Raw genomic sequence first — 22,042 nt, forward strand, 5'->3', positions numbered from 1 at the left:
TGCTTAGACAGTTTTACCTCTACCTATCTTGGAACTCAGAACCAAATGACTGTTAATAGTCTGTGTGAGTATGACATTACATGACTATGGCTCTATTAGATCAGCCACGGTTAAGTCATTGCTACTTGTTTAATGGTTGAGATATATATTAGGCTTCCTCTATCTCTAACAATAGACTTCACTGCCCTAGCCAATCAGAGATAAGAGGTGGTCACATGGGTGGCAGGGCTGTTTTATGTGAGCCTTGGAGTCTCATTGAAGTTGTCTGTTTCTGGATCTCAAAGAATAAGACCGGTCCAGCACTACTTTACCATCTCTCTTTCCTGTGAGGTTTGGAGGTAAGGCTATTGAATGTGACCCCTGACTTGACTGTAACGGTAACACTTTACTGGGATGCATGCATGAATGAATGCCTGCTCTGGGGCTGGACCCCTGTTTCTTACCCATGTCAATCTGGGCACTGGGGATGTGGAATAAATGTTCTCTGGGCAAGAGGGACCATATCATATTTGTTGCATTCACAAATGCTGAACTAATAAATTTCAGGCAATGCCAGAGAGAAAAGTTTATGGATTCTGTTTCTTTCCATTTGTTTGATTTGCTTCTCATGGCCCAGACTGGACAGAGACAGACAGTCAGTGGGCGCTAAGCTAGTCCTCTGTAGGGGGAACTGGGTGTTAGCATGCTTTGGGCTTTGACTTAATGCTGGTTAATGCTGAAAGATGCACCCGCAACATTCCTGCCACTGTCAGACCATGTTATTCCAGCGCTCGAGCCAGGCCCAGTACCGACCACACATATTAAAGAGAAACACATTTCATTCCACAGGGAAACAAGTCTCATCGCCTGTGAATTCTTGGTGGATTTCAGTTAATACATTTTGAGACAGCTCTTTAAACAGATGGTCTATATTCTCCTTCACACGTCTCTTAGCTAGAGTTCTCTGTTGTAACCATTTGGGAGTCAGACTGGGACACTATGTCCTCAACTGAGTTGACGTCTGTGTTAAAGAAATACACTATAGGCTAGCTACTTCAGTCCTAATGTATGTTATGCATAGGAGTGTGTCCCAAATACACTTCACTTGTCATGAATTGGCATGTAAGGTCAGAGGATGGGCTCAGGGGGGGATAGAAAAGGGTCGAGGTCAGAAAGGAGGGAGGGAGGGATGAGTGAGGTGAGGTGAGGACGGTAATGGTTTTCTAATCCAGCCCTCTAGCGTTGCTTCAATTTCACCTTCATTGCAAATATGGTCAATGTTAAGATTGACTCTGTTAACATATAGACTAATATGTTATAAATTGTGTTCTTACACTGGTACAGTTATGCCCTATGAGAGATGTACAACTGCGCATGTGCGAAAATAAACAAAGGGCATTTTTCCCGCGTTCTGGTTGAAACACCAACGATGAACATGTGTGTTTATTCCTCCGTTAAGTAAGCCGGTATTCCTGTCCTGAAGATGACCGCACCAACAGGTTATGGGCCCAGGAGGGAACATGGAAGCCGATGGAATAGATTATGTTTCGACGGAGATGAAAAAAACTACGAGTTATGGGAGACGAAGTTTTTGGGACACTTGCGTTTGCTAGGGCTAAAGGCCACCATATTGAGCGTGGATGAAGATGAAGAAGACGGAGAGAAAAATGAAGAAGCCTACGCCGAATTGATACAGGTTTTGGATGATAAAAGTCTTTCCCTGATAATGAGAGAAGCAGCAGATGATGGGAGAAAAGCGTTGAAGATATTGAGGGAACATTATGCAGGTAAAGGGAAGCCACGTGTGATTAGCCTCTACACTGAGCTAACTTCTCTTCAGAAAGCCAGTGACGAAAGTGTTACGGATTATATCATTCGTGCTGAGACGGCTATTACAGCACTGAGGAATGCTGAAGAGACTTTAAGTGACGGGCTGTTGATTGCAATGATTCTGAAAGGTTTGCCCGAATCATTTAAGCCGTTTGCCATCCACATAACGCAGAGTGACGAGCCGACAACTTATGGCAAGTTCAAAACCAAGTTGAGGAGCTATGAAAGCACCGAGAAGTTTAGCGCCATTTCCACTGACGACAACGTGATGAAGGCAAGTAACAATAAAGTTAGCTGGCCAAGAGGAAGAGATAAAGGGACCGAGATAACCTGCTTCAACTGTGGCCAGAAAGGGCACAAGGCCCGGGAATGTACCGTTACTGGAGAGCACAGAGAACGGAGACAGTGGTGTAGTTTTTGCAAGCGCTCCACTCATACTGACGCAAATTGCAGACGAAAAGGAAGAGACAATGTGAAACAAGCAACAGATGCTGAAGGCCACACATTTGCATTCAAAATAAGTGACTGTCAGCTTCGTGGACTGAAACATAAAGGGCTGATGGTTGATACGGGAGCAACGTCACATATAGTCACGGACATCGGGAAGTTTAAGGAGTTTGACGAGACTTTCAAACCGGAAAAACATTCCGTGGAGCTGGCTGATGGAACAAGAACGAATGGTGTCGCGGAGAGGAGAGGTGCAGCGGAGGTTTACCTGAGAGACAACACGGGTCGTCGGGTGAAAACAACGCTGACGAAGGCGCTGTACGTGCCGTCGTTTCCACAGGACATTTTCTCTGTTAAAGCAGCGACAGCCAACGGAGCTTCAGTCAACTTTCGACAGGGGTGTAACAAGCTCATCCACAAGAACGGTACCACTTTTGACATCGAGGAGTACGATAGACTTTACTATCTTAACACTGTAAGTGATGAAAATGATGATGGATGTCATGGGTGCTATGATATTCACACATGGCACAAAATTCTTGGCCACTGTAATTTTGAGGATGTGTCAAAGTTAGAAAATGTGACAGAGGGAATGAAAATCACAGGTAAGATTGACAAATCTACCCTCAACTGTGAAATCTGCACACAGGGAAAATTTGTTCAGAGCAGAAACAGAGAGCCTGATGAAAAGGCAAAAGCAGCTCTTGAGCTTGTGCACACTGATTTGGCTGGCCCTATTGAGCCAGAGGCGAAAGATGGGTTCAGATATACTCTAGCATTTACGGATGATTATTCAGGGGCAGTTTTTGTGTATTTCCTAAAAGCAAAAAGTGATACTGTAAAAGCTACTGAGAAGTTTATTGCTGATGTGGCCCCTTATGGAAAAATAAAGTGTGTCAGGTCAGATAATGGCACAGAGTACACAGCCAAAGAGTTCCAGTCACTGCTCAGTAAGAATGCCATAAGACATGAAACTTCAGCCCCTTACTCACCCCATCAAAATGGGACCGCTGAGAGAAATTGGAGAACACTGTTTGAAATGGCAAGATGCATGCTACTTGAGAGCAACCTACCAAAGAAATTGTGGACATATGCTGTAATGACTGCTGCAGTAATTCGCAATAGGTGTTACAATAAGCGTGTAGGACAGACTCCACACTACATGTTTACTGGGAGAAAGCCTGATCTTTCAAAGATGAAAGAATTTGGATCTGTTTGCTATGCATACAGACAGAACAAGAAAAAAGTTGGACTCAAGATGTGAAAAGGGTATTTTTGTCGGGTATGATAAAAATAGTCCAGCATACCTAGTCTACTACCCAGACACTGGAAAAGTTCTTAAAAACAGATTAGTCAAGTTCGTTACAAAAGGTGTAGTCGAACGCCAAACTCAGACAGATTTGGAAATGAGTGATGATCTTCGTGGGGAGAGATTTCAATCCCCCATGCCAAAAGCCAAGATGGCAGATCAAAATTCGAAGAGACACAAGATGTGCAAATCGAGACTTCAGATAGTCAGAGTCCACGCTATCCAGACAGAGAGAGGAAGAAGCCACAGTACTTAAAAGACTATGAGTGTAAAGTGAAGTGTGATGACCAGATACCACCTAGTGTTGACTACTGCTACAGAGTAATGTGCAATGCACCACAAACCTTCAAAGAAGCAATGATTTCACCAAAATCAGAGATTTGGGCTACTGCTATGAAGGAGGAGATGGATTCCCTTAGGGAAAATGATACATTCACATTGACCACACTGCCAGAGGGTAAAAATGCAGTGGGGGGCAGGTGGGTCTATGCGGTCAAAAACAATTCAGATGAGACTGAGACATACAAGGCAAGATATGTTGCAAAGGGATATAGTCAAGTGGCAGGAATAGACTATAAGGAGACTTTTTCTCCAACTGCAAATATGACATCAGTACGTTGTTTGATGCAGCTAGCAGCTCAGTATGACTTAGAGTTACATCAGATGGATGTCAAAACAGCATATCTACATGCTCCTATTGACTGTGAAGTGTACATGGAGCAACCAGAGGGTTTTGAAGTCAGGTCAGATACAGGTGAGCAACTAGTCTGCAAACTGAACAAGTCACTGTACGGCCTGAAACAGTCAGGAAGGAACTGGAACAAAATGTTGCATGATCACCTTAGTGAAAATGGTTTTACACAGAACCCAGCTGATCACTGTGTTTACAACAAACAAACTGCAACAGAAAGGATCATTTTGATAATTTGGGTCGATGATCTAATTATCGCTGCTAGTGATAGTGACTCACTCACAAGTGTAAAAGAAATGTTAAGTAACGAAGTTCAAAAATGAAAAATTATTGGGTTATATGTTTGGAATGTAAACTGACATTTGTGAGATGTATAACTGTAAGCTAAATGTGTTGATAGTTAGGTTGAATACGACTTGTACAGTATAAGAGCAAGTGGGGGTGTTAACATATAGACTAATATGTTATAAATTGTGTTCTTACACTGGTACAGTTATGCCCTATGAGAGATGTACAACTGCGCATGTGCGAAAATAAACAAAGGGCATTTTTCCCGCGTTCTGGTTGAAACACCAACGATGAACATGTGTGTTTATTCCTCCGTTAAGTAAGCCGGTATTCCTGTCCTGAAGATGACCGCACCAACAGACTCCTATCTCCTCTGATAGAGTTTTATAATGGGATCACCTTGGAAATGTAATGCACGTTGCTAAAAGCTGTCAAGTTGATGGGTATTGTATGTAGAGCGCTAGAAGGCTGGCCAAACCCTGTTTTCCAAAATAGCTGGCCTTGACCTGCATGTTATTCATTGATTTACTGTGTGTGTGTGAGTACGAGCATGCAGGCGCTCAATAAGCTCAGCCAACTTCGTTGTCTGGAAGAGCACCTAACACCTGCTGATGAACTGTGCTTTATTATTGTTAAAAATACCCCCTCTGTATATCAACTATCTGACACTAGTTTTATGATCTGATGATTTATCTTTCAAGGAAAAGATGTCATCTCAAATTATTCATCCACACAATAGCATTCAGAAATTTGTTAGTTAAATAAAGAACTATATACCCTCATGAATCTGTTCCTGTCTGTAAAGTAATGATAACCTTCAGGTTGTCCCTAAAATGCACCGTATGTGGTATGACAAGGCCGTCAGCTTGAAATAATACGTTGGAGTTTAAATAAAGTGACAGTACATATCTGGGAGATGTCTGCTATTCCTTAGCACCTGTGCAAAGTCTTCACCTGCTATTTCTAGAAGAGACTAAACACATTTATAGTGCACTGATTTTGGGATGGCAGGGCAGTGGTTGTAAAAAATAAAATAAAAACGTTTAATTTACTGTTATTTGTTTGCCTTAACCTGGAAATCTATAAATAAAGTATTGGAAAGTAACAGTGCCTTTTACTGCCAGGTGTAAAAATGATTAAATGTGGCCCTCAAAGTGTCCATTGCAGTCCCAGTCCCAGTGTAATGGTTAGTGTGTTATCCAGACATCAGGTTATCCTGCCCATAAAGCAGAGAGGAGAGGCCCTCCATGCCAAGAGGAAATGGCTGAGGATTAGTCTTGGAGCTGTTTAGAGCTGAGGGCCTCAGGGCAGCCAGTGCCAGTGGTGAAAGAACTCCACATACAGACACTCAACTCAAACACATCAGATATTACTGTACTGTGTATCTCTATGTGCCACGATGAAAATGTCACTAGGTCTGGGTGCGTTTAAAATGGTCCCTATTCCTGATATAGTGCACTAGAGCCCTGGTCAAAAGTAGTGCACTATATCAGGAATAGGGTGCCATTTTAGACACAGCTTTGTGTGGGGAGGAAAGATTCAAAGAGTTCAATCTTTATCTAGTATTTCTGCGATCCAGCCATGCCCCAGTCATTTCACCACTATATTCCTTCTCCCCGTGCTTATTTGTGTGAAACAGAAAACATCTGTACTCTTGTCTCTCTTGTCCAGGTAATCCAATCTAAACATGGCAGATGAAGAAAATGAGTACGTATAGCCTATTATCTTTGTCATCTCAGAAACTTCATCAACTATAGGCGACACTACAGTGTATTTAGTAATGAAAATGTTATTCGAAACAATGTCTTTGAACAAAATGTCTCATGTTTTTTGTTTGTTTTCTTTTCAGGGAGGAAGGTACAGTAAGAATTTGAGAATTGATTATTACTTTTTGGCTAAACTAAATATGCTTAAAGCCGCTATCCACTGAGTGTACAAAACATTAGGAACAGACCAAGTGAATCCAGGTGAAACCTACGATCCCTTATTGATGTCACCTGTTAAATCCACTTCAATAAGTGCAGATGAAGGGGAGGAGACAGGTTAAAGAAGGATTGCGACATGGGCATTCAGAGGGTGAATGGGCAAGACAAAATATTAAAATACCTTTGAACGGGGTATGGTAGTAGGTGCCAGGCGCACCAGTTTGTGTCAAGAACTGCAACACTGCTGGGTTTTTCACGCTCAACAGTTTCCCGTGTGTATCAAGAATGGTCCACCACCCAAAGGACATCCAGCCAACTTGACACAACTGTGGGAAGCATTGGAGTCGACATGGGCCAGCATCCCTGTGGAACGCTTTTGACACCTTGTAGAGTCCATGCCTTGACGAATTGAGGCTGTTCTGAGGGCAAAGGGGGGTGCAACTCAATATTAGGAAGGTGTTCCTAATGTTTTGTACACTCAATTGCACATATATTGCTAAGATTGACTATATTAACTATATTGCAAATACATTGCTGAGCTAACTTAACCTATGTCTTAACCTATGTCTTAACCTATGTCTTAACCTATGTCTTAACCTATGTAGTCCCGTGTAGCTCAGTTGGTAGAGCATGGCGTTTGCAACGCCAGGGTTGTGGGTTCGATTCCCACGGGGGACCAGTATGATTTTTTTGTTTTATAATTATGCACTCACTCTGGATAAGAGCGTCTGCTAAATGACTAAAATGTAAATGTCTGCGCAGTCACAGAAACACCCACAGAGGAAGATAAAAGCTTTGTATGGCTTGGTGCATTACTTAGACGTTATTTGTTTGAGTGCATGATAGATATACTGTAGCAAGTCGATTGTGCTTGTTGTGCCATTGTCAAGGCCTGTTATAGATCATTCATTATGGTTTAAACTACAATTATCCATGAATTTAAAAAAGCATGCTTCGTGTACCTGATCAAAATATACGTTAAATTAGATTTTTTTTAATGTGAAATTTCACATGCTATGTCTACATTTGTCTGTCAAGATTAACATGTGGAATATGCATATCATTTGTATACTGGTTTCCTCCCCTTCTGCCTTTATGGTATATGCGTACATGGACATCCAATCCATGTGTATGAGACTTATACCCTTTTCATGTGTCCGACTCCATATTCCATCCAATAGCTAAACAGATATTACACCATGCACTCTCCATTCCATAAACAGAATGTGTTGTTCACTCTAGAATGGTTTTCAATGTTCTGACAAAGGTTGCATGAAAGGTTTGTATGTACTGTATGGAAATCATACTGATACTGAATCAGATTCAAACAACCTGATCCAATCCGATCGTTATGTATGAAAAATATGGTGTAATAAACAGTTTGCCTTGATCTTATCGTAGAAGTGGCCCTGACTACAGATCTAGGATCAGATCACCCAACCCCAATTCTAAATCATAATCTTTATTATCCTTAAACAATATCTGACCCTAGGTCAGTGGTTAGGGCCAACTTCTACCAACTCATTGCCTTATATTGAACCACTAATCAATCCTCTGTCCACTCATCAGTCGAGGTTGAAGTCCCAGCAGAGGAAGGTAATGCTTCCCATGTGCTGTGAACTGCATGTATACTGTTCCATTAATAATAGTATTATCAAGCTATATATATTGTACAGCTAGAGATTCAGTTTTCTTCAGGGTTGAAATAATCTATATTCCTATGTCATATATACTAGTTTCATAGAATGCATTGTAACATTTTGGCTCTAGTCACTGGTACCTTAATTTCAGATGACATACAGTATTCCTATAGTTAATGTTGCATTAATGATTTTGGCTGTATTAATTATGATCAAAACAATGTGCTTTAAGCTTTATTAATATTTCTGATGTCCTTACAATAGAGGCTGCTCCTGCAGAGGAAAGTAATGCTTTTCAATGCTTCATACAGTGGGGAAAAAAAAGTATTTAGTCAGCCACCAATTGTGCAAGTTCTCCCACTTAAAAAGATGAGAGAGGCCTGTAATTTTCATCATAGGTACACGTCAACTATGACAGACAAAATGAGATTTTTTTTCTCCAGAAAATCACATTGTAAGATTTTTAATGAATTTATTTGCAAATTATGGTGGAAAATAAGTATTTGATCAATAACAAAAGTTTCTCAATACTTTGTTATATACCCTTTGTTGGCAATGACACAGGTCAAAAGTTTTCTGTAAGTCTTCACAAGGTTTTCACACACTGTTGCTGGTATTTTGGCCCATTCCTCCATGCAGATCTCCTCTAGAGCAGTGATGTTTTGGGGCTGTCGCTGGGCAACACGGACTTTCAACTCCCTCCAAAGATTTTCTATGGGGTTGAGATCTGGAGACTGGCTAGGCCACTCCAGGACCTTGAAATGCTTCTTACGAAGCCACTCCTTCGTTGCCCGGGCGGTGTGTTTGGGATCATTGTCATGCTGAAAGACCCAGCCACGTTTCATCTTCAATGGCCTTGCTGATGGAAGGAGGTTTTCACTCAAAATCTCACGATACATGGCCCCATTCATTCTTTCCTTTACACGGATCAGTCGTCCTGGTCCCTTTGCAGAAAAACAGGCCCAAAGCATGATGTTTCCACCCCCATGCTTCACAGTAGGTATGGTGTTCTTTGGATGCAACTCAGCATTCTTTGTCCTCCAAACACGACGAGTTGAGTTTTTAACAAAAAGTTATATTTTGGTTTCATCTGACTCACTCTAGCAAACTTCAGATTTCTTAAAACCAAGCTGCTTACCTATTGCATATTCAGTCTTCCCAGCCTGGTGCAGGTCTACAATTTTGTTTCTGGTGTCCTTTGACAGCTCTTTGGTCTTGGCCATAGTGGAGTTTGGAGTGTGACTGTTTGAGGTTGTGGACAGGTGTCTTTTATACTGATAACAAGTTCAAACAGGTGCCATTAATACAGGTAACGAGTGGAGGACAGAGGAGCCTCTTAAAGAAGAAGTTACAGGTCTGTGAGAGCCAGAAATCTTGCTTGTTTGTAGGTGACCAAATACCGATTTTCCACCATAATTTGCAAATAAATTCATTAAAAATCCTACAATGTGATTTTCTGGAGAAAAAAATTCTCAATTTGTCTGTCATAGTTGACGTGTACCTATGATGAAAATTACAGGCCTCTCTCATCTTTTTAAGTGGGAGAACTTGCACAATTGGTGGCTGACTAAATAAAAAAAATTCCCCCACTATGTATAGATTCTGCATGCTAATATACATGTAATATATCCCGCATAGAAGTTATATACTGTACCCAAATATCTTACATTTAGAAAAAAAATTGGTATGTGCACAGCGTTTTTGTAGTCAATCAAGTTGAAAGCAATTGTCTAGCAGCTATTCTGTAATGTATGACATACATAATATCTCTCCTCACAGAGCTCTCATAATCTGAGAAAAGGCTGTATTTCTGTCTGTCTTATTGACTCTGCCTTAGCCTAACAGTGGCTGACACTATTTTTATTTTATTTTATTTCACCTTTATTTCACCAGACTTGAGGGTTGCAGACACTGAATAATTATCATTTGAAATAAATGGCACTTTTCAAGTCTTGACTAAATATCTTTAATGAATATGAATTAAACATTTTATTTCATTTTTTTATTTAACCTTTATTTAACCAGGTAGGCCAGTTTAGAACAAGTTCTCATTTACAACTGCGACCTGGCCAAGATAAAGCAAAGCAGTGCGATAAAAACAACACAGAGTTACACATGGGATAAACAAAACATACAGTCAATAACACAATAGAAAATCTATATACAGTGTGTGCAAATTTAGTAAGTTATGGAGGTAAGGCAATAAATAGGCCATAGTGCAAAATAATTACAATGTAGTATTAACACAGGAGTGATAGATGTGGAGAAGATGATGTGCAAATACATCCTAAACAATCCTATGCTTTTAGCTATAACAGAACCTGCCACAGAATCTGTAGAAGGTAAAGCTTTTCTTGGCTATTATTATTATTATTATATTATTGGCTTACTACCAAAAAAGTATTCATCTTTATTAAAGTGACAGTTAAGCGATTTATCTACAGTATATCTAAATATGTAATAATGCTGAACTATCCCTTTTTAAGTTATTTGCTCATTGCAAATTCACTAATCAACGATATGACTTTACCACAGATCCTGCCCCTGCAGTTGTAGGTAAACCATGTCATGGCTTGATATGCTTCTTGTTTTTGCACATTATTATTATTATTGAACAATAATAATTGATCCACTTACTAATCCTTCCCTGCCATTACCATAGAGCCCACACCAGAGGTAGAACCAGGTAATGCTTTCTTGCTTTTAACATTAAATGTCATTGCTGCATATTAGGATGTACCCTAGCTACAGTATCCTGATTATACTTTTATTTTCAGTCTTGCCAGTGATAAGTGTTTAGAGTAAAAGTCTACCGGTGTTATTATTTTACCAACAGTAGTTTGGCATTATGTCGTGGAATATGTTTGTTTTGGTTCTGTCTTGTTTGCTTCAAGCTTTATTCACATACTAATATTGTATCTTCACCATAGAACCAGAGCCAGAACCAGAACCAGAACCAGAAGTAGAAGGTAAAGACTTGTTTTGCTTTACCATAGTCTTTAATTTCTAGTATAGATGTACATTTGTGCTAATAGTACACATTCATTAATGCCAGTGAAGTAATCTAAGACACATGAGCGATCGGCATTATATTAATGCAACATACATGCTTATTTTCACAACACTGACTGAGTTATTTGTATTATTAAATATATTATAATACATATTATTTTTCTTTACCTCATATTTGTACACTCAACTGATCCACTCCTCGTTCTTTAATCCTTACAAAAGAGTCCACTACAGTAGAAGGTAATATTGACCTTTTGCCTCTACATTACAAAAGTTTTCCCCTGCATGGATTATACTGTAGCCTTCTATCTGCAATAGTAACATAATGTATTAAGTAGGTACAACAGCAGCATGCAGCTAATCTGGCCCACAGGTGCTGTCAAAGCCGCAACAAAATATTTTTGCACATTAAGTTTCGTAATTATTTGCTTAATGCTTTATTGATTCATGTGTCCTTGCAACAGAGCCCCCACCTGTTGTAGAAGGTAAAGCTTTTCTTGGCTTCATCTTACAAGTACATACATCAGCTCATATTCTATTATTCGCTTCATGCTTCTTTGCTAATCAGTCTGATGATGCTTTTATAACAGAGCCCGCAGTAGTAGAACGTAACGCTTTTCTTGGCTTCATATTCACTTAGTTTGAGCTGCATTTTATATCCATGTTATGAGCTGTATTATAAACTGGGTGGTTCGAGCCCTGAGTGCTGATTGGCTGACAGCCATGGTATGTCAGATGTATACCACGGGTATGACAAAACATTTATTTTTACTGCTCTAATTACGTTGGTAACCAGTTTATAATAGCAATAAGGCACCTCTGGGGTTTGTGATATATGGCCAATATATCAAGGCTAAGGGCTGTGTCCAGGCACACCGCATTGCGTCGTGCTTAAGAACGGTCCTTAGCCGTGGTATATTGGTCAAATACTACACCCCTCGGGCCTTATTGCTTAAATAGCACACCTTTCACTGGTACCATTTGTGCCACTTTAGCATACCCAGCTAACAAACGTATCCTATTGATAACCCCATTACTGATTACTGTGTACTGATTCAATATCAATAGACCTTTACAGCATGTGCTTTACAACGTCATATTCTCACACTTTACTGATCAACAATTCAGTCTATTGACTACTAAATGAATCATTCTCATGTCCCTCACATAGAAACACCAACAGAAGAAGGTACCTGTTCTACGTTGTTGTCTTGTACAGAATGCATGAAGTGTAGGTCTATAACTATAGACTGGACTGTAACAGTCTGCTGTGAATGTTATTTTGCATTCCCTAGTAGCTAATGCTTTGTGTGTCATACCATTCCGCTGCCTGTCAGAACATTGAGCCATCACTATGTGATAATGCATTGGTTTTGGTTGCATAATACACCATTTCATACAGCAGGTTTCAATAGATAAGGCCTACCACTGAAATATCCTGCCGTAATAATCCAATGTGTTACCATAATTTACTGTAAATGTATGAATCTTGTGTTGAAAGCTCTGTGTGATCATCCCTTCTTTTCTGTGTTTTTCACCAACAGCCGGTGGAGAGACTCAAGGTGAGCGTTGTCTAGTTCTTTGTAACTATAGTTCTAGATCTAGTCTTGTTCTCTGTAACCAGTTCTAGATCTAGTCTTGTTCTCTGTAACCAATTCTAGGTCTCTGTATGTATTCTATAGAGAATTTCAGAAAATCACTCTTCGAGTCAGGTGTTTCAGTCTAAAACAAGTTGTTTATTATTTTTGCTATAAAACAACAGACCATACTGAAGGTACATTTAGATTTTTTTGAAAGGTTTTGACGTTTTTAAAAACGTCTGTTGAAACATTTTCAAAGCCATTTATGTTTTTAAATACTTTTCAAACCTTTGGGTTTTTCCAAATTTGGTTGAGACATTTCAAAACATTTAGATTTTTACTAATCGGATTTAGAAATAAATATATTGAATTTGATCACTTCTTATTTCTACTTTGAATTAAATATAATAGCCTTTTCTGTTGTGACTTACAGATTCCAAAGCCAAACCAAAGTAAGTGTTTGATTCTATTTCAGCCAAGAACTTTCTCTTGTGGTTTGCCGTGTCACTGAATCAAAGTAATTGAATGGAGAGTATTTGATGGAATCATATCTAATGTTTTTCAGGAGTTTTATGCCAAATGTTGCTCCTCCAAAGCTACCAGAGGGAGATGGTAAAGTCGATTTTGACGTGAGTGATGCAATCCTACCAGCTAGATTATCTGAATATAGCAATAAGAGTGCCCAACACACTAATCACTCGTGTGTGTGTGTGTGTGTGTTGTGTGTGTGTGTGTGTGTGTGTGTGTGTGCGTGTGTGCATGCGTGCGTGTGTGTTACAGGACCTGCACAGGAAGCGTCAGGAGAAGGACATGGCTGAGCTGACCTCTCTGATTGAGTCTCACTTCGTCCAGAGGAAGAAAGATGAAGATGAGCTCATCAGTCTCGTCAACAGGATCGTAGGTCCTCTACTGTACCACTGCTGGAGCTCACACACACACTGCTGGAACACTACATGGATTTGTTTGTGAACTGCACACGTAATGAGTGACATTGCAGACCTGACGTTCTGGTTGGCTCCCATAGCTAAAGCCCAGGTTCAGTGTGCCAACATAGTCTTGAGGTACACAGATGAATCAGGTTGGATACCTTATCTGTCACAGACTGTAACTGTGTGTGTGTGTGTGTGTGTGTGTGCGTGTAGGAGAAGCGTCGTACCGAGAGGGCAGAGCAGCAGAGGATTCGTGCTGAACAGGAGAAAGAGAGGCAGGCCCGTCTAGCCGTGAGTCTCTCATTAATTCATGTCTCAATTGTGATGTCAAGGCCAACTGTGGCCCTAGTTGTTTTCCTCTCTTCTTTAACCTTCTGTCGCTCCCCGTTTCAGGAAGAGAAAGAGCGGAGGGAGCAAGATGAACAGCGTAGGAAGCACGATGACGACGCTAAGAAGAAGAAGGCCCTCACTAACATGACTCACACGTACGGTGGCATCCAACAGAAGGTTAGCGCTAGCTCCACACACACACACACTCGCTCTCTCTCATGATTACAACATTCGCATCTGATTTGCTGCCACCTAGTGGTTATCTTGACACTTGCACGCCCTCTCACTGTGCTGGCGATGTCCATCCACAGCAAGAGGGCAAGAAGGGAGCCAAGAAGCAGACTGAGAGGGAAAAGAAGAAGAAGATTCTGGCTGACAGAAGGAAGGCTCTGATCATCGACCATCTCAACGAGGACAAACTCAAGTATGATATATTTCATTACCCCAAAATACTCAAGTGTCTTTGGCTCCATCTCAAATGGCTCCCGGGCTCTTGTCAAAAGTAATGCACTGTTTAGGGTATAGGGTATCATTTCGGACACACACTGAAAGCTCTATTTCATTGTTGAAATTATCTACTGTACATGTTCATACATCGAAGAAAACATTAAATACAGATAAATACATATAGTTGCTTAGAAAGTATCCTGTGAAGGAGGACCAAAAGTAGAACCTCATGCGCTGACTGAACGCTGGCTTCCCATTGGTTGTCGTCCTGCAGGGAGAAGGCCAATGAGCTTTGGCAGTGGATGATGGAGTTGGAGGCGGAGAAGTTCGACCTCAGTGAGAAACTGAAGAAACAGAAATATGACGTAAGTGTTCTCACTCAGGTCCAAGCCATGGTGACCAAACCCATGGCTGTACTGTGCATTGTGATCCACAGGGTAAAAACAAGATCACTGGTCGTGCATATGACATGACAGTGTAGTACGGTGAAGATTACAAGATTGTGATGTTTTACTTCAAATGGGTCTGGGTCTTTTTCATGTGTCCTGACCTCCATATAATCTCCTCTGAACTCCTTATCATCTCCTCTGTCATCCAATGACTGCCTACCACAGGAGGCTGGTGAGGGGAGGACAGCTCATAATAAATAATGGGAGTGAATTGAGGAAAAATTTACTTACTACGACTGTGATAGGGTTGTCTCACCCATCTTAAAATGAATGCACTAACTGTGTAAGTCTCTCTGGATAAGAGCGTCTGCTAAATGACGAAAATGTACATGTAAAATTAATGGTATCAAACACATGGAAACCACGTGTTTGATACCATTCCATTTATTCCGTTCCAGCCATTCCTATGTGCCCGTCCTCCCCAATTAAGGTGCCACCAGCCGCCTGTGCTGTATACCAAAGCATTACGTGTCCCTTTACATGCTGTAAATGCAGTCTATTTCACTGAGAGTAACTTACACTCATGAAATACAAAGCAGTTTAAACATATACATGCTTAACAAGCCACATCCCCTATTTTGAAACTGGTAGTGTTAATCCTACTGCCTAAGAGGACACCCTACGAGAGGCGCACCTGTCTAAAACTCTGACTTGCTTCCAGATGAATGTTCTCCAGACCCGAATCAATGAGCAGCAGAAGTTGTGAGTAATCGGCTGTGGGGGCATCAACCTCACTGTTGTGTAGTCCGCTGTCAGTCGTTGTTGTCAGAGTGAGCGTTTTTTATTTTATACTCGGAGCTCAGGTAAGCGCAACCGGGCGACCGGGTCAGGTCAGGTGGTGGACCACAGGTGAATGCTTTCGACCACAGGTGAACCACAGGTGAACCACACACTCCTCAGACAGGTGGTAGTGCAGCCAGGCCATGACTCCAAACTGCAGGATCCCAGGTTTCCCTACAGGTGTCAGTCAGTGTGTTGTCTCAGTGCTTAGGCAGCCTCCACTGTGTGTCCTTTCACAGATCAATCAGCTTCTTGCCCGTGTCCAGGACCACCAGAGGTAAGTACCCAGAGCCACACTGGTCAGTTTCTCTCTATTTAAAAAGAGCCTGGGGGGCCTAAACCAACCATCCAAATTATAATTAGGGCTACATTAAATAAAGCCAAGTGTTGGAATACTATCAAGACATTTGCAGTTGGGAACATTCAGGGGAGTGTGTCTCAAAAGTGGCTTCTTCTCTTCGTCTCCTCTCCTTCATAAATGGCGCTGGAGGAGATGGCTGCCGTTTTACGGCCCTCTAACCAATTGTGCTATTATGTGTGTTATTTGTAATTTATTCTGTACGTAATGTTTCTGCCATCGTCTCTTATGACCGAAAAGAGCTTCTGGATATCAGGACAGCGATTACTCACTTCGTATTGGATGAAGATTTTTTCTTCAATGAGTCGGACACTCTACAGACACCCGACAAGGCCCAAATCCCCGTCATTCGCATGAGAAAGAGACGGAGATATCGTGGACGTAGGTCAGGGTGCCTTGTAAGGATCCGACGGCAAGCTAGTAATCTGCCTCTTCCATCAATCCTATTAGCCAACGTACAATAATTGGAAAACAAAATGGACGACCTAAGATCAATAATATCCTACCAACAGGGCATTAAAAACTGCAATATCTTATGTTTCACCGAGTCGTGGCTAAACGACGACATGGTTAACATACAGCTGGCGGGATATACGCTACATCGGCAGGATAGAACGTCTGACTCCGGTAAGAAAAGGGGTGGCGGTCTGTGTATATTTGTAAACAACAGCTGGTGCACGAAATCTAATACTAAGGAAGTCTCTACATTTTGCTCGCCTGAGGTAGAATATCTCATGATAAGCTGTACACCACACTATTTACCAAGAGAGTTTTCTTCTATATTTTTCGTAGCTGTCTATTTACCACCACAAACCAATGCTGGCACTAAGATTGCACTCAGTGAGCTGTATAAGGCCATAAGCAAACAGGAAAACGCTCATCCAGAGGCAGCGCTCCTAGTGGCCGGGGACTTTAATGCAGGGAAACTTAAATCCGTTCTACCTAATTTCTACCAGCATGTTAAATGTGCAACCAGAGGAAAAACAACTCTAGACCACCTTTACTCCACACACAGAGACGCGTACAAAGCTCTCCCTCGCCCTCCATTTGGCAAATCGGACCATAATTCTATCCTCCTGATTCCTGCTTATGAGCAAAAAACTAAAGCAGGAAGCACCAGTGACTCGGTTAATAAGGAAGTGGTCAAATGACACAGACGCTAAGCTACAGGACTGTTTTGCTAGCACAGACTGAAATATGTTCCGGGATTCTTCCGATGGCATTGAGTACACCACATCAGTCACTGGCTTCATCAATAAGTGCATCGATGACGTCGTCCCCACAGTGACCGTACATACATACCCCAACCAGAAGCCATAGATTACAGGCAACATCCGCACTGAGCTAAAGGGTAGAGCTGCTGCTTTCAGGGAGCGGGACTCTAACCCGGACGCTTATAAGAAATCCTGCTATGCTCTCTGATGAACCATCAAACAGGCAAATATTTAATCATACTACACTCGTCGGATGTGGCAGGGCTTGCAAACTATTACAGACTACAAAGGGAAGCACAGCCGCGAGCTGCCCAATGACACGAGCCTACCAGACGAGCTAAATCACTTCTATGCTCGCTTCGAGGCAAGCAACACTGAAGCATGATTGAGAGCATCAGCTGTTCCGGATGACTATGTGATCATGCTCTCCATAGCCGATGTGAGTAAGACTTTTAAGCAGGTCAACATTCCCAAGGCCGCAGGGCCAGACGGATTACCAGGACGTGTACTCCGAGCATGCGCTGACCAACTGGCAATTGTCTTCACTGACATTTTCAACATGTCCCTGACTGAGTCTGTAATACCAACGTGTTTCAAGCAGACCACCATAGTCCCTGTGCCCCAGAACACTAAGATAACCTGACTAAATGACTACCGACCCGTAGCACTCATGTCTGTAGCCATGAAGTGCTTTGAAAGGCTGGTCATGGCTCACATCAACACCATTATTCCAGAAACCCTAGACCCACTCCAATTTGCATACCGCCTCAACAGATCCACAGATGATGCAATCTCTATTGCACTACACACTGCCCTTTCCCACCTGGACAAGAGGAACACCTACGTGAGAATGCTATTCACTGACTACAGATCAGCGTTCAACACATAGTGCCCTCAAAGCTCATCACTAAGCTAAGGACCCTGGGACTAAACACCTCCCTCTGCAACTGGATCCTGGACTTCCTGACGGGCCGTCCCCAGGGTAGGTAACAACACATCTGCCATGCTGATCCTCAACACGGGGGCCCCTCAGGGGTGCGTGCTCAGTCCCCTCCTGTACTCCCTGTTCACCCATGACTGCATGGCCAGGCACGACTCCAACACCATCATTAAGTTTGTCGATGACACAACAGTGGTAGGCCTGATCACTGACAACGATGAGACAGCCTATAGGGAGCAGGTCAGAGACCTGGCCGTGTGGTGCTAGGATAACAACCTCTCCCTCAACGTGATCAAGACAAAGGAGATGATTGTGGACTACAGGGGAAAAAAAGACTGAGCACGCCCCCATTCTCATCGATGGGGCTGTAGTGGAACAGGTTGAGAGCTTCAAGTTCCTTGGTGTCCACATCACCAACGAACTATCATGGTCCAAACACACCAAGACAGTTGTGAAGAGGGCACGACAAAGCCTATTCCCCCTCAGGAGACTGAAAAGATTTGGCATGGGTCCTCAGATCCTCAAAAATGTCTACAGCTGCACCATCGAGAGCATCCTGACTGGTTGCATCACCGCCTGGTATAGCAACTGCTCGGCCTCCGACTGCAAGGCACTACAGAGGGTAGTGCGTACGGCCCAGTACGTCACTGGGGCCAAGCTTCCTGCCATCCAGGACCTCTATACAAGGCGGTGTCAGAAGAAGGCCCTAAAAATTGTCAAAGACTCCAGCCACCCTAGTCATAGACTGTTCTCTCTGCTACTGCATGGCAAGCGGTAACAGAGCGCCAAGTCTAGGTCCAAAATACTTCTTAACAGCTTCTAACCCAAAGCCATAAGACCCCTGAACAGCTAATCATGGCTACCCGGACTATTTGCATTATCCCCCCCACCCCACCCCTTCTTTTTTACGCTGCTGCTACTCTGTTTATTATCTATGCATAGTCACTTTAACTCTACCCACATGTACATATTACCTCAATTACCTCAACTAACCGGTGCCCCCGCACATTGACTCTGTACTGGTACCCCCTGTACATTGACTCTGTACAGTGGCTTGCCAAAGTATTCACCCCCCTTGACATTTTTTCTATTTTGTTGCCTTACAACCTGCAATTAAATTGAAAAATTTTTGATTTACACAACATGCCTACCACTTTGAAGATGCAAAATATGTTTTATTGTGAAACAAACAAGAAATAAGACAAAAAAACTGAAAACTTGAGAGTGCATAACTATTCACCTATCCTGTGATCTGAAGACACAGGATAGGTGAAAGCAACCTTTCCTGCTTTTTTTCATCAGTGCAGATTAAGGAAAGGAGACAATGAGAAGGATATACTTTAGACTATTGAGATACACTAATTGTCACTCACCCATTCACTGTTCCGCCCTGTCTTAACCCCAAGGCCTTTTAAAGTCACATGATCCTGCTTGAAGAGAACTAGCTCGGAGCATATGATCCAACCTGGGAGAAAACATTAGGATCGTAGTGCTGCATCCTAATTTGACCAGTCTTTTGAGTGGCTCCTTCCATTCCATCCATCCTTCTCCATTAATCTAGAATAGACCCCAATAGTCTGGGAAGATCGTGATCCTAATCAACAGCCTACTATTGGCCCCAGAACATTGTGTCATCATCAAAACTGACAGTAGATTATAGTCTCTGTAGGCTAAGGAATTTAGTTAAGTCGTATGTATTGCAGTGCATACAGTATGTACTGTAATGCCTCCAAAAAATGACCTCTGGAAAAAAGTCTGTAAGTAAAAGTAAAGGACAGAATCCAAGATGTCTGGGTTGAGTCCTGTCCACTGTCTGAAGTCTCACTGTTTTCTGATGGTAAGTTGAATTTTACATACAGGTATTGGCTGGCTATAGCTTTCTAACTCATATGTCAGGCTTTAGGAATGATATGTTGATAGCCTATGATAAATTATAGACATAAATGGTGCATTATGGGTGAAATTCTAACTTCCAATTCAGTCAAATGTTCACTTAGTCATGCATTGATGTCAATGGGAAACTAAGAGAAAATGAAAGTTAGGTTTGGCCCTAAGAGAACATCACGGTAAGACCGCTGAAGATAGGACACGATCGCCATGTCATTCATTCATTCATTCATTATTCATTCATTCGTCCTTTACTAACCCTCGGTCCTGTGTGTGAAAGTTCTGTGTTCCCTTTCATCCTGTGATGCATGACAACTCACACAGAACTGTCTCTGTTTCCATTCCCATCCCCCCTCTCCCCTCTTTCATACATCAATCTATATATCTCTGACTCATTCTTTCAAAACTCTACTCTTCCTCTCTGGTGCTGTAATCATCATAGAAGATGTTTAGGATAGATTTGCTGAAGATGTTGCTGGTAGAACCTTTGATTGTCCGCCCTATACATGTCCTCGATATTTAAAATATTTTGTTGGTCATATGTATTCACCTACATTAGCATAATAATCGCTTTTAGTATTCCTTTTAGCTCCTAGTGGCGCTTATCTCTTTTAGCACCCAGTATAAGTACATTTATTATTCCTAAGTATGTCAATATAATAACGCCACCTACTGGTCAGATAGAAACAGTGGCAGTATATCAATATAATAACGCCACCTACTGGTCACATAGAAACAGTGACAGAGGTGTTTGACTGGTGTACTCTGTGTGGTTTCACAGTGCCAAAGGCAGAGGCAAGGCCAAGGCGGTCAGGAGGTAATGAGAACTGGCAGGATGAAGTCTCCAGGACTGAGAATCCAGACGATGATGGAGGATTGTTTTGTTGTTGTTCTTGTTATCAGTGTACATGCAAATTACTATGGAAATGTGCTGCTGTCACGGTCACTGTTTGCTGTTCATGAAGCTAGAAACAATAAAGAGATGTTTGCTTTTGATTCAGTGTCTGATTTTATTTTAATGAAAAATAATGAAAAGTCTGAAGCTGAAAAAATGTACAAGATTGGTGCTACCCATACGAAAATGCACGGACGACTGCTGTAAATCGCTTTGAATAAAAGCGTCTGATAATTTGCATATATTATTATTATGTACAATACCGTGGCTCCAGTAGCGCGAAAGCTTTCGTCTCATTTCCCTGAGGTCGTGAATTCAAATCTAGCTTCCTTCTCTCCCTCCATCTCTGGTTCATAACATAACATAAGGTAAAGCTTTTCGAGCATCTGGGAAAAGCGTTATATAAATCCAATCAATTATTATTATTATTATTATATTATTTAGAGAAATACATGTATTTATTAACCACACATAGAATACCACAGTGCAACGTAACACATAATATTGCTTGCACAATGCAATCCCTTACAGAAAAAACACATGATTTCACATATTAGAAAAATCACGATTTCACATGAAATTTCACGTGAAATCGTGTTTTGGAACGCGACACATAAAACGCTGAAATTACTGAAATACGTCAATTAAATCAATAATGTGAAAATACTCCGATTAACTGCTACTAGCAAATAGCAGTGCGCATAGCACTCTTTTTTGCTAAGTGTATATGTAATGAATGTGTAGGTCAACGTTTTAGATTTTGTGGCGCAGTAGAAAGAGCAGCACACCCGACCCAGATGTTGTGGGTTCAAATCCCAGGTCATATTTTAGCTCAACAGCGTACCACTTACTTTAAAACCACCATACCTTTTTATTAATTTACTTATAAATTGTAACGCGACGTCCTGACGACTGGTAAAACAAATGTCTTGAGAACATCTTACAAACATCCTAATATGGTCCTCGGTCCTAAAATGGTTTTATGTGATCACATATGATCTTATGTGAAGTTAATGTGATTATGTGACAACATGTAAAACAAAATGTGATAGCTACAGGTGACAACATGATCTCATGTGAAGTGTTCCAAAAATACATTTGCAAATGATTTC

The 22,042-nt window shown here is 41.5% G+C and overlaps 1 protein-coding gene across 29 annotated transcripts; it reads left to right on the forward strand.

The window, feature by feature from the left end:
- The first annotated feature begins 247 nt into the window (after nt 1–247).
- Nucleotides 248–21,152, forward strand: LOC121546240 (troponin T, cardiac muscle-like). 29 transcript variants are annotated; one of them, XM_041857373.2, is made up of 21 exons: nt 252–338; nt 6,216–6,251; nt 6,394–6,401; nt 8,039–8,065; nt 10,419–10,451; nt 10,645–10,665; nt 10,772–10,795; nt 11,040–11,078; nt 11,344–11,361; nt 11,586–11,606; nt 12,293–12,310; nt 12,666–12,683; nt 13,135–13,153; nt 13,267–13,330; nt 13,482–13,598; nt 13,844–13,921; nt 14,024–14,137; nt 14,272–14,384; nt 14,682–14,772; nt 15,876–15,913; nt 20,817–21,031. In XM_041857373.2, exons 2-21 carry the CDS (start codon nt 6,232–6,234, stop codon nt 20,854–20,856), a joined length of 921 nt encoding a protein of 306 aa, XP_041713307.1. In that variant the 5' UTR covers nt 252–338; nt 6,216–6,231; the 3' UTR covers nt 20,857–21,031. The 29 variants fall into 29 exon arrangements, with proteins under 29 accessions (XP_041713282.2, XP_041713285.2, XP_041713286.2 ...); XM_041857372.2 differs by lacking the exon at nt 15,876–15,913 and adding an exon at nt 15,518–15,558 and having other exon boundaries at nt 254–338; XM_041857348.2 differs by lacking the exon at nt 15,876–15,913 and having other exon boundaries at nt 248–338; nt 20,817–21,152.
- The last annotated feature ends 890 nt before the right edge of the window (nt 21,153–22,042 follow it).

This window comes from Coregonus clupeaformis, unplaced genomic scaffold, assembly GCF_020615455.1.
Source record: "Coregonus clupeaformis isolate EN_2021a unplaced genomic scaffold, ASM2061545v1 scaf2078, whole genome shotgun sequence".
Taxonomy (NCBI): Eukaryota; Metazoa; Chordata; class Actinopteri; order Salmoniformes; family Salmonidae; genus Coregonus; species Coregonus clupeaformis.